The sequence below is a fragment of the Castor canadensis genome, chromosome 14 (genome assembly GCF_047511655.1).
Source record: "Castor canadensis chromosome 14, mCasCan1.hap1v2, whole genome shotgun sequence".
Lineage (NCBI taxonomy): Eukaryota > Metazoa > Chordata > Mammalia > Rodentia > Castoridae > Castor > Castor canadensis.
Genome location: NC_133399.1, coordinates 57,826,675 through 57,839,275, shown reverse-complemented (window position 1 = coordinate 57,839,275; position 12,601 = coordinate 57,826,675). Strand labels below are relative to the sequence as shown.

The 12,601-nt window shown below is 42.1% G+C and overlaps 1 protein-coding gene across 3 annotated transcripts in view; it reads left to right on the top strand.

Annotated features, from left to right (window-relative positions):
- The window catches only part of Plekha2 (pleckstrin homology domain containing A2), a 63,838-nt gene that overhangs the window by 47,763 nt on the left and 3,474 nt on the right, over positions 1-12,601 (top strand). For all 3 annotated transcript variants that reach the window (XM_020164411.2, XM_020164413.2, XM_074054628.1), the window contains 2 exons: positions 614-677; positions 11,984-12,061. In XM_020164411.2, the coding sequence (XP_020020000.1) occupies positions 614-677; positions 11,984-12,061 (142 nt within the window). The remainder of the gene's footprint in view (positions 1-613; positions 678-11,983; positions 12,062-12,601) is intronic.

Sequence of the window (12,601 nt, the reverse complement as noted above, 5' to 3'; positions counted from 1 at the left end):
CTGGCACCTTGGACATAGATATCATTTAAACTCTGTCTCTGGGTTTCCTTATCCATAAAATGGGGAAAGTGTTGAAGTGCCTTGTTGGGTGATTATAAAGATTGGATAAAATAATATGCAAAAAGCACTCAGAACAGGATTTCACACAATGTTCCACCTATCCAAGTCACGAAGAAAGAAAAGGGGTGCAGGAGGAGAAGGAAAGAAAGGAAGGAGAGAGGGAGAAAAGGAGGGAAGAAAGGAGAAGTGGAGGGAATGAAGGAAAGATGGAGGGAAGGAAGGAAAAGAAAGATGGAAGGAAGAAAATAAAACTGCTGGAGGTAGGGGTGTAGTGGATATTAGTCAGGAGGGTTGGAAAGGAAAGGAGCTTTATCCTGTTAGAACTGCTGGTAGAAGTAGAGGTAGAGGTGGTGGGGTCAATCAGGATGGCACAAATCTTCTGAGACTCTCTAGGAGGTGACCTTGGAGGATCCCTGGGTTTCTGAGGGAGGAGCTGAAGGGGGAATGACTTCCTTTTTGTGGTAGAAGGCACCGGTGCCTAGGCTTGGGAGCAATTAAGCATCCAGGGTACGCACCAGCATGCCTGTAATGAACTTTCTCTTTCTCCGTCTAGTGATCTCTTAATGAGGGACAACCTGTTTGAAATAATAACCAGCTCCAGGACGTTCTACGTACAGGTAAAATGCTCACGTGAGGTTCCATTTCTGTGAATGTTGGACTGTCTTGCCTTTTCCCTTGCTTTCTCTTTTCTTTCACTTGATGTTTTAAAGCTGTAAATTTAGCCCCTGAGAGTCACTCTGAGTCCCATTTTATTCTAAAGAGGATGTTTGCCAAAAACTTCCCAACCATAAAATAATATGAGCAGGTCACCACTACAGTACTGGAGACTGAGTTTGTAGCAGCTGCCTGTAGCTGCTGGGCTCCAGCTAAGCAGAGAAAAGGAGAACTGGTGGGTGATTTCACTTCTGCTCTGGAGGGTATTTATATGTCCCGCCTGTGTGTGTACATCTTTGTGTGCAGAAGGACAGAAGCACAGAGGGCCCTGTGCAGGCACAGGTGCCCAGACAGCTGCACAGAGAAAGCCTTTGTTTGGGCCCTGGCACTTCACTTATTAGGAACTTCTCCCTCCACCCACGGCTTTGGAGTTCTCCCAGCCCCTTCTGAGGTCACAGCAGCCAGTCAGGCAGATTTCCAAGCAGGGCCTAGACGTTCAGGGCCAAGTTCCTAGCCCAGGCTGCGTTGGCAAGCCACAGAGTGCATTGGGCATTAAAACTACTCCGTGCTATGTTGGCCTAAATGCAGGCTCCCAACTCAAGCTTTTGAGGCTTCTCAGCTCCCTTTCTTCTCTGCACCCCACAAAACACCTTCCACAAGTGGAGGATCGGGCCCCTCTTTCATTTCTTGTGTCACCATTGTTTTTCCTTCTGAATCCAGCAGGCATGCTAACACTTAGTCATCAACAGGCTACACTCATTCAGATAAGTATGTGCTATCTGGGACGAGATGGCAGAAGAGAGGCTCAGAACCAAACTGAACTTTAGAGAGGGTCTCCAAGGTGTTCAAGCTAACTATTTACTGACACCATTGCTGTTCGGGTTCAAGGTTGAACCTGTGCATGCAACAGAAGAGTTTCTAGTTCTTGCATTCAATGGATTTTTGTAGCGTGTCCTATCAGAGTGCTGGGCATTTCATTTCAGGTTGGGGACTCCATGTTAAACAGTACTAACCCTGAACCTAAGACAGAGTTCTAGCCAAGTAAAGAGGCAGTGAAACCACAGGACCGGGCTGGTGGGAGTGTTGGAGAGATGGAGCACAGGGGAGTTTGCAGGGCACTGTGACGATCCTGTGATACTGGAACACTGGCTGAATGACCTAGAACTTTACCACACTGAAAGTAAACTGTAGTGGATGCAAATTGCAACAAAATTTAGGAAGGGAGGTGATCTCCACGTGAAATGCAGAGTGTGGCACATGAATCCAGATCTCTGCAAGTGAGAAACAAGCTCCTCGAGGGAGTGAGGGAATATAAGCAAAAAAAAAGAAAGAAAGACAAAGAAAAACAGCATCATCAGTTTTCCCACTGTTAGAAGGAAGGAGTACTGGCTGTCAGTTCCTATCCAAGGGGTACCTCCCCAGACAGGGAAAGTTTCCTGAGGGAAGACAGAGCCAAGAAGAGTCAGTTAAGGGGAGTATAGTCCAGGAAAGGAATAGGCTGTGTGAACAAAAGCCTGGAGATATGGGAGTAGAGAACCAAGGGAGGCTGGACACCTTGGTCTGAAGCACCTGTGCTTCCTTGTATGCCTTGTGTTTTGTCCTGAGAGTTAACCCTCTTTGAAGTTAACTAAGCAGGGCAAACCAGTTTAAAGATTTGCCTTTAAAAACTAGCACTTGGGCTCAGGCAAGTTATTTAACTTTCAGAGCCTTGTTTTCCTCATCTATAAAATGGTGACGAAAAATTCAACTCTAGCCTTTGTAAAGCATGCTGACTATAGACTTGACTGCCTGTCCCCAGGCAGTGTAGAGGACAGGTGAGAAAAAAGCAGGGAAGGACTAAAGAGTTCACCAGTTCCAAGGGTGTTATACTAATTTAGGTGAGGGATGAAGGAAGCTTGAATTTGGGTGGCTATAAAAAAAGATTGACTCTCCAGGACTTGAGAGTTCAGTGGATGAAGGAACAGGAGAGAGGCAAGGACAACGCCCAGCTGTTTGGCCTGAACTCAGGGTGGCTGATGGCACCCATCACTGCCATGATAGCACGTGACAGGGACCGTTGAGAGAGAAGACATGATTAGCATGGGAGGCTCTGAATTTACGGAGCCTATGGGATATCCAAGGGGACATGTCATAGCCATTGCTTAGACGATGCTTAACAGCATTGCTGATATTAAATAAATATTTTTGAAGTGAGTGATGGTGTGGGGTGAGAGTTAGGGAGGGAGCTCAGTACTGAAGACAGGAATTTGGGAGACAGGAATCCCAGTAAAAAAAATATGTTGATCATCTACACGAGAGTACTGCCTTTTCCCAGAAGCTCTCATGGTTTATGTCCTCCTTTCCCTTTTGTCTCCCACCCCCCACACAGGTTTCTAAGACAAATACGACACTCTCATCACCCTGAATAAATGATGATCACATCTGTTTATAATACCTAACTCAGAGAGGGAATAGAAAGAGAAGAATATAGATGAAAAAAAAAACATTGAACGCATTTATTAATTCGTTTAGAAGTACCTACTCTAAACTCATTCTAACAAACATGTTTCATGAGAAATACTACATTCATTAAGATAACAAGAAAAGTAGTACTGCTTTTATGTTTTTGCAAGTCTCTAATGGCTAGCTGCATGAAGGACAACAGGGTTGTCATATACGCGCCTTCATTCTGTCTGCAACCGTCTGTTGTTTTAATTGAAGAACTGGATGATCTGACTTTTACAGATATGTATTTAGAAATACATAAAATTTATGTAATTTTATTAAAATATTAAAAGGATATTTTAATATCCTTTTTTAGATAATTACAGATATTCTCGGCTAATTTTATACCAAGACCTGACAAATGGTAATTTCTTTTTTTGTTTTTTCAAAATGTTTATTTTAGACTGAAATTAGAAAAAGGCCACATTTTATCACTATTCCTGTTTGTTGTTTTTCTTTTCTCCTCTTTGTTTTGAGTGTTTTAAGCATTAAAAGTTCAAAGTAACTTTTTTTTTTTTTTTAAATTTTATTATTCATATGTGCATACAAGGCTTGGGTCATTTCTCCCCCCTGCCCCCACCCCCTCCCTTACCACCCACTCCGCCCCCTCCCTCTCCCCCCCAATCCCTCAATACCCAGCAGAAACTATTTTGCCCTTATTTCTAATTTTGTTGTAGAGAGAGTATAAGCAATAATAGGAAGGAACAAGGGTTTTTGCTGGTTGAGATAAGGATAGCTATACAGGGCATTAACTCACATTGATTTCCTGTGTGTGTGTGTTACCTTCTAGGTTAATTCTTTTTGATCTAACCTTTTCTGTAGTTTCTGTTTTCCTATTGGCCTCAGTTGCTTTTAAGGTATCTGCTTTAGTTTCTCTGCATTAAGGGCAACAAATGCTAGCTAGTGTTTTAGGTGTCTTAACTATCCTCACACCTCCCTTGTGTGCTCTGGCTTTTATCACGTGCTCAAAGTCCAATCCCCTTGTTGTGTTTGCCCTTGATCTAATGTCTACACATATGATTTTTGGTCTTTTGGGCCAGGCCAACCTCACTCAGAATGATGTTCTCCAATTCCATCCGTTTACCAGCGAATGATAACATATTGTTCTTCTTCATGGCTGCATAAAATTCCATTGTGTATAGATACCACATTTTCTTAATCCATTCGTCAGTAGTGGGGCATCTTGGCTGTTTCCATAACTTGGCTATTGTGAATAGTGCCGCAATAAACATGGGTGTGCAGGTGCCTCTGGAGTAACCTGTGTCACAGTCTTTTGGGTATATCCCCAAGAGTGGTATTGCTGGATCAAATGGTAGATCGATGTCTAGCTTTTTAAGTAGCCTCCAAATTTTTTTCCAGAGTGGTTGTACTAGTCTACATTCCCACCAACAGTGTAAGAGGGTTCCTTTTTCCCCTGCATCCTCGCCAACACCTGTTGGTGGTGGTGTTACTTGCCCATTTCTTTATTGGTGCATTAGTTTTGGGAGAATTTAGTTTTTTAAGTTCCCTATATGTTCTGGTTATCAGTCCTTTGTCTGATGTATAGTTGGCAAATATTTTCTCCCACTCTGTGGGTGTTCTCTTTAGTTTAGAGACCATTTCTTTTGATGAACAGAAGCTTTTTAGTTTTATGAGGTCCCATTTATCTATGCTGTCTCTTAGTTGCTGTGCTGCTGGGGTTTCGTTGAGAAAGTTCTTACCTATACCTACTAATTCCAGAGTATTTCCTACTGTTTCCTGTATCAACTTTAGAGTTTGTGGTCTGATATTAAGATCCTTGATCCATTTTGAGTTAATCTTGGTATAGGGTGATATACATGGATCTAGTTTCAGTTTTTTGCAGACTGCTAACCAGTTTTCCCAGCAGTTTTTGTTGAAGAGGCTGCTATTTCTCCATCGTATATTTTTAGCTCCTTTGTCAAAGACAAGTTGGTTATAGTTGTGTGGCTTCATATCTGGGTCCTCTATTCTGTTCCACTGGTCTTCATGTCTGTTTTTGTGCCAGTACCATGCTGTTTTTATTGTTATTGCTTTGTAATATAGTTTGAAGTCAGGTATCGTGATACCTCCTGCATTGTTCTTTTGACTGAGTATTGCCTTGGCTATTTGTGGCTTCCTGTGTTTCCATATAAATTTCACGGTAGATATTTCAATCTCTTTAATGAATGTCATTGGAATTTTGATGGGAATTGCATTAAACATGTAGATTACTTTTGGGAGTATCGACATTTTTACTATGTTGATTCTACCAATCCATGAGCATGGGAGATCTCTCCACTTTCTATAGACTTCCTCAATCTCTTTCTTCAGAAGTGTATAGTTTTCCTTGTAGAGGTCTTTCACATCTTTTGTTAGGTTTACACCTAGGTATTTGATTTTTTTTGAGGCTATTGTAAATGGAATTATATTCATGTATTCTTTTTCAGTTTGCTCATTATTAGTGTATAGAAATGCTAATGATTTTTCTATGTTGATTTTATATCCTGCTACCTTGCTATAGCTATTGATGATGTCTAGAAGCTTCTGAGTAGAGTGTTTTGGGTCTTTAAGGTATAGGATCATGTCGTCTGCAAATAGGGATATTTTGACAGTATCTTTACCTATTTGTATTCCTTTTATTCCTTTTTCTTGCCTAATTGCTCTGGCTAGGAATTCCAGTACTATGTTGAATAGGAGTGGAGATAGTGGGCATCCTTGTCTGGTTCCTGATTTTAGCGGGAATGGTTTCAGTTTTTCTCTGTTAAGTATAATGCTGGCTGTAGGTTCGTCATATATAGCTTTTATAATGTTGAGGAACTTTCCTTCTATTCCTAGTTTTCTTAGAGCTTTTATCATGAAATGGTGTTGGATCTTATCATAGGCTTTTTGTGCATCTATTGAGATGATCAAGTGTTTTTTGTCTTTGCTTCTGTTAATGTGGTTTATTACATTTATTGATTTTCGTATGTTGAACCACCCCTGCATCCCTGGGATGAAGCCTACTTGGTCGTGGTGAATAATCTTTTTGATGTATTGTTGAATTCGGTTTGCCATTATTTTGTTGAGGATTTTTGCGTCAGTGTTCATTAAGGAGATTGGCCTGTAGTTCTCCTTTTTGGAGGTGTCTTTTCCTGGTTTTGGGATAAGTGTAATACTGGCTTCATAAAATGTGTTTGGCAGTTTTCCTTCCCTTTCTATTTCGTGGAATAGTTTAAGGAGGGTTGGTATCAGTTCTTCTTTAAAGGTCTGATAGAATTCAGCAGAGAATCCATCAGGTCCTGGACTTTTCTTTTTGGGGAGACTCTTGATTGCTGCTTCAATTTCATTTTGTGTTACAGGTCCATTCAGGTGATTAATTTCCTCTTATACCAAGACCTGACAAATGCTAATTTCTTAATGTTTAGGTGCAGTGTGGAATCTAATCTGAAACCATATCAATAGATTTTCATATGCTTACTTTAAGAGCCATTGGTCAGGTTTCACCTTGAACAGATGCTTTTTTACCTATGCATGGTTTCCATGTGGAAAATACTGGTCTCATAAGGTATGGAGATCTTTGGACTGTTGACACTTCTTATTTTGTCATATTTAAAAGGTTGCGTTCCCTGATGTTATCACACCAATATCATTAGCCAAGTCTTCAAATGTGGAATGTTGTTGAGGTCATGGAAGCACCAAGTTTTCAGATAATTCTAATTTGTGCTTTGAAAGCTCAAAATTGATCGTTAGCAAAAAATATCATCATAACTTTTCCTTGACATTGCCAGCTCCTTTCATTCATTTTTGAGAAAAATCCTGCCAAATCGCCACTGGGCTGTGGGGTGTGGGTCAGCCCTGTGCTCCAAGTCAAAACACTCCTGCAGCGTGATGCTGAGGTGCAGAAGTTTCACCCTTCATGCCTGAGTGGCCTTTTGACCTGCTTCCTAAGTCGTGCTCAGTTCATCTGCCAGAAAGAACTCTCTCTCTTTTTTTCTAGTGGTATTGGGGTTTGAACTCCGCTTTATGTTTGCTAGGCAGGCACTCTTACTACTTAAGCCACATCCCCAACTCTTTTTTGTTTTAGTTATTTTTCAGGTAGGGTGTCATGTTTTTGTCTAGGGCAGCCTTGGACCATGATCCTCCTGCTTATGCCTCCCGGGTAGTTGAGATTGCAGGTGTGCACCACCGGACCCAGCTTTTTGATGGTCTTGTGAACTTTTTGCCTAGGCTGGCCTCTAACTATGATCTGCCTCCCAGCTACCTGGGATTATAGGAGTGAGTCATCATACTTGGCTTCAAAGACCTCTTTATCCTCAGGATCTAGGAAAGCCAGCCCAGCCATCAGGGGATATCTATCTAGGCAGAGAAAACAGCTCTATGGACAGAGTAGAAAGACTTGGGCTGGATTCTAACTACTTAGGTAGTTTAGGTCATTTAACCTACATGTTTCATTGATGTTCATTTGATTCCTGTGATCTCTTACACTGTAGTAGTATTTACTGTTCATGAAAAGCCATCTTTTTTTGGCTAGTGGAGTGACTCAAGTGGTCGAGTGCCTGCCTAGCAAGTGTAAGGCCCTGAGTTCAAATCCCAGTATTACAGAAAAAAAAAAAAAAAGAAGACGACTGATCCAATGGAGGATCAGTGGAGAGGGGTGGAGGGTGGAGGGCGAGGGCTGTGATTTTGCCTTTCTTACTGGCTCCGACTGATGCTAACGCCACTGGTTACACAGCACATTGGAGTAACAAAAACTTAGGTGCTATAAGGCTCTATGACTGGGGTATTTGGTTTATCAAGAGGAGAACTAGTTATTAAAAATGAAAAATGTAGTGGTCTTGGTAGTTTGGTCTAGGCCCAGTTGTCAGACCTAGGGTGCTAAATCAGGACAAGAGCCACCACGAGGAATGGACTAATAGGTGAGTTGCAGTGTCGGGCTAGAACTCTTTAGTTATTTCTGCTTAATCTAGACTACAAGGTGAATGCCATCACCTAGACCTATGTAGTTCACAGTCTACACAATCATATATGATATGGCCATGTGTAAAGATTGGATTGGTTCTCAGGAAGAGGGCAGAGGTAATCATCCATTGGGAAAGGAAGACTGCACAAGTTGGGAATAGAAGAAAGGAGGAAGTGCCTAAAGATTTAGGATGGGACGATAGCAATGACCAGAGGTAGATCCTGGACATCTTTGATGATGGCCACCATAATTCATTGCTTGAAACCATTGCATCTATAGTTCTGGGGATACAGTAGATACTCAGTAAAAGCTCACTGGATTGCAATAAAATCACAGACTGAAATGATTTGTCTGTCTCATCTCAAAAACCACCTGCAAAGATAGTAACCCTACTTTTTTCGGTGGAACCAAGCACCAGAAACAAATGTACACACAAGAGCACTCCAGGAAGAGAGGAAGGGCTTGGTTGGCCATTTCCCTTTTTGTTTTACCCAACATTAAGCACTTTTTTATTGATCTAGTAATTCATCATGGAGTGGGTGGGCCTCAGCCCTGTTTTTCCCTCTGGTTCATGAAGCTACCTTGTGATGTGGTTTTAAGATATTTTTGAGATTTTGATGAAAGCTAAGCACAGGCTTTCCATAAAAGATAGCTACATACCTACACTATTGTTATTGCATACAATTTTTGGCTCCATTGAATTTTTGCTGTCCCCAAACTGGATCTCACTTCTTAAAACTACTAATAGATATTGTTACTGTGATTTCTATAAAATAATATTCCATTTCTTTCCCTATGGGATCAGTTGTAATACATGTTTTTCTCTTGAAATTGTGTGCATGTATATAGATTTTTGGTGCATGGGATCAACCCAGGGCCTTGTACATACTAAGCAGGTGCTCTACCACTGAGTTAAAACTCTGGCCCTTGAATACTAGTTTAAAATAATGCTTATTAGAGAGTAGTGTTTATCTTCATGGCTGAGTTCCTACCTAGGCTGTCTGACAGGAGAATGTCAAGAAGAGGGAATTAGAAAATAAGGGAAAAACTAGAATGCCTAAACAATTTTTCTGTTAATTACTAAAAGTTATGTTGTCTATCAGATCGAAAAATTTAAAAAAATTATTATATTTAATTCTAGTAAGGGTACAGGTAAAAAAAATACATTGTTGACAAATGACATCTATATTGTTAGCCGGAAATCAGCCTTTCTCTCTCTCTCTCTCTCTTCTGTCTTTGTCTCTGTCTGTCTGTCTCTCTGTCTCTCTCTCTCTCTTAGCGGTACTGAGGTTTGAATTCAGGGCAAGCACACTACCACTCGAGCCATGCCCCAGCAAGAGATTTCTTAAAAGAGAGAGAGTGCACGTTCAGCAGGGTGTGGGGGTACATGCCTATAACCCCACCACTTGGGGGAGGGGAGGCTGAGGCAGGAGGGTTGTGAGTTCCAGCCTGGGCTATATAGTAAGACCCTTTCTCAGTCAACAAACAAACAATAAAAAACAACGTCAAAAAGATGAGTGCAGTCTTTAATCTAGGCACTTTAATTTATCCAGGAGCCGAGGAATCCTGGCTATAAAAAAGCTTTATGTGTAGAGATAGGAGGAGCAGCATTGTAGATGAGGAGAACTAGCAGCGTGGAAACATGAGTCCTGTTACTTGAAAGTAGGGAATAATAATGTAAAGAATAATACTTTACATTTAATTCTTGTGCTGCGGTCCCTGAATCTTAAATCAGGCGGTTCTTAGTTCTCTACTGTTCAGTGATTACTGGCTACGCAGAGGCTTTGGTGAAGACCAGGCCTACTGAGTAGTTCCTTGCAAAGATGTGACTTTGGTGGTGAGATAGCGCCTCCAAGCACAATTAGATAGGTAATCTGGGGCTTGTGACGGTAGCCTTTGGTTGATTTATTCAAATTTGGTACTGGAGATTGCATCCAGAGCCCAACACATGCTAAGCACCTGTTGTATCCCTGAGCTTAACCCCATCCCTGCATTTACATTTTGCTAAGATGGTACAAAGAACTGCTCAGCACTCCTAGGTTACTAATTATTGGGTTGTCTCATAGACGTTTTCCAGGCTGTCTAATGAAAATGTCAGATCTGCTATGTGACGTGAGAGAAGCTTGCTTCTCCCCACTCCCTTCCTGGTCTTTCCCTCTAACTCCTGGCATTCCCCCTACCAAATCATCTTTTGTTTCTCTGAGAAGGACAGCTCTAATTAATGTTTTTCTCCTAATGACAGTTATGCCCAATCATTCAACTTCACAATACCTTCCCCCTCCAAATGTGTTGTTTTATTTGATCCAGTCTTTTGAAGCTGGGTTTGCATGTCGGTTGAAGGAAAATGTCTCATGGCTCACGCAGCGAATTTTAAGGCTTCCTTTGCTTCCCTCATATCACGTAACAGTAAAAGCAACAGCAATAGTTATACTTACGGATATATACTTACTGTGTATCAGGTTCTGTTCAAACAGCTTTACCTAATTTAGCTCATTTAATTCTCCCAATATTTCTGCCTGTGGAACAGCCTTACTCCTGATCTTAGTAAGGTTGGACCAATCCTGGTTATCCTTTCGGACCAGGGATAGTTTGTCTTTTATTTGGGGAGCTATCAGCTTGTCAAGTAACTGGAAAGTGGAGGAGGGAAAAAAGTATACACAAATAACCAAGCACAGCACATTGGGCCCTAGTCACTCTGCTCTTTCTGACCTAGTGCCCTTGTCTTGTCTACTACGCATATTTAACCAAGGTGGGTTTGTTTTGGGGTAAGTGGAAGGAAGGCATAGGATGCAAGTTTGAGGATTAAAACACACAAACCAAAATGAGTCAGATTTATCCTGACAGAATGGGAATGCAAAGGGAAGGAGTTGTCATTTTAGGCATGGAAAAGTAAAGGAGATGAAGCAGAGAGCTTTAGGGTTGGGTGCGGTGTTTGCACACTGTCTGTCTGCACTTGCCTGCAAATCCATGCTGTCAAGGACCAGTGCCGGGGACAGATGGAGGCTAACAACTGTAAATTTCTAGAGGTCATGGGTTGTCCTGTTCCCACCTCTGTGGATGCTACCCTGCTGCCACGTGACCCTGAATAGGCTCCTCAGTAAACATCTGAACCTGAGCTCAAACCTCGCAGGACTCAGAAGCACCAAGAGGCTCTGCCTGCCCTGGCCAGACCTCTTGATTTTCCTTTTTTTCACAGAGCTGCTGCTGCCCCCTTCTGGGGTTGGTAGGTTGTTTTTGGGGGAAATATTTTAACTCTGTACCATTGTCCAGATTATTCTTCAGCTAGCTCTTCAAGGTCTGCAACCCTTGAGGCCTGGGTGGATTTTCAGTTCAGACCTGGGTAGCTTGTGCGGTGAGGAAAGGTCCATTTCTGGAGATTGGACATACCGTGGAGGATTTGCAGAAGGATTTGGCTTTATAGGATTGAAAATGGGATTCTTGTGGTAAGATAGCAATAGTGGAAAGATAACTATATTGAGAGTGAGCAGAGCTCAAATCTAGATCAACCTTGAGTTTTGGCACTCCAGGTCCTATTTTCCTTTTGGCAAAACTAGGAGGCTAGACTGGGTCAGCTCTATTCTGGTTGGGGTGAGGGACATCTATAGGGCATGGGTCTCCCCTCCCCTAAAGTTCCTGCCCCAACTCAGAGCAGCTCTACTTTGAGCTATTTTATTTCTTGGGTGTCAAGTAAGGATATTGTAGGAAAAAAATGTCCTCAAAAGTCTGCAAGCCACTGGACTAGATGATTTCCAAGGTCCCTTCCAACTCTAATGGTGTGTTTTTATGAACTTAAAATTGAGCCAACAACTTGAAAGCTGACGTCACAGTACCCAAAACATCTGTGTAAGTGCTGTGAATGTTTTGCAGGCGGACAGCCCTGAAGACATGCACAGCTGGATCAAGGAGATTGGGGCAGCTGTCCAGGCTCTCAAGTGCCACCCCAGAGTAAGTCACTTCCGTTCTGTGGTATAGTGTTGACTTAGAGATAAATTCTCCCCGAGTGGACGTGTTTTATTTGGTGATGTAGGCAGGCAGCCCAGGGCCTACATACAGCTGGAGCCACAGGCTGGCTGGCTTGTTTTTCTCTTTCTACTACTTGGGGTACACATTTTTATTTTACTCTTTTTGGTTGTTGGAGGAGGCAAGGTCACGCTGGACAGAGACATGGAGTTTCTTATGTATCCTACAAGTCTCACTGCCAGGCAGACCCTGACACATGCAGTGAATTCTGCTCAACTTTTTATTTATTTTTGAGGTGTCTGGCTATGTTGCTAGCTGGCCATGGATCCCTGGGCTCAAGCACTTCTCATCCCCAGCCTCTTGACAGATAGGACTCCAGGTGCGTGACTACACCTGGCTTCATTGCATGTAATTGATTTTTGCAGACGAGTGTCTCTGGATTATAGTGATGATACTGGGTGGGCACTCTTCCTGGGACTTTGGGATAAACTTGACAGAAAAAAAAATCCTTACTTAACTTTGTCC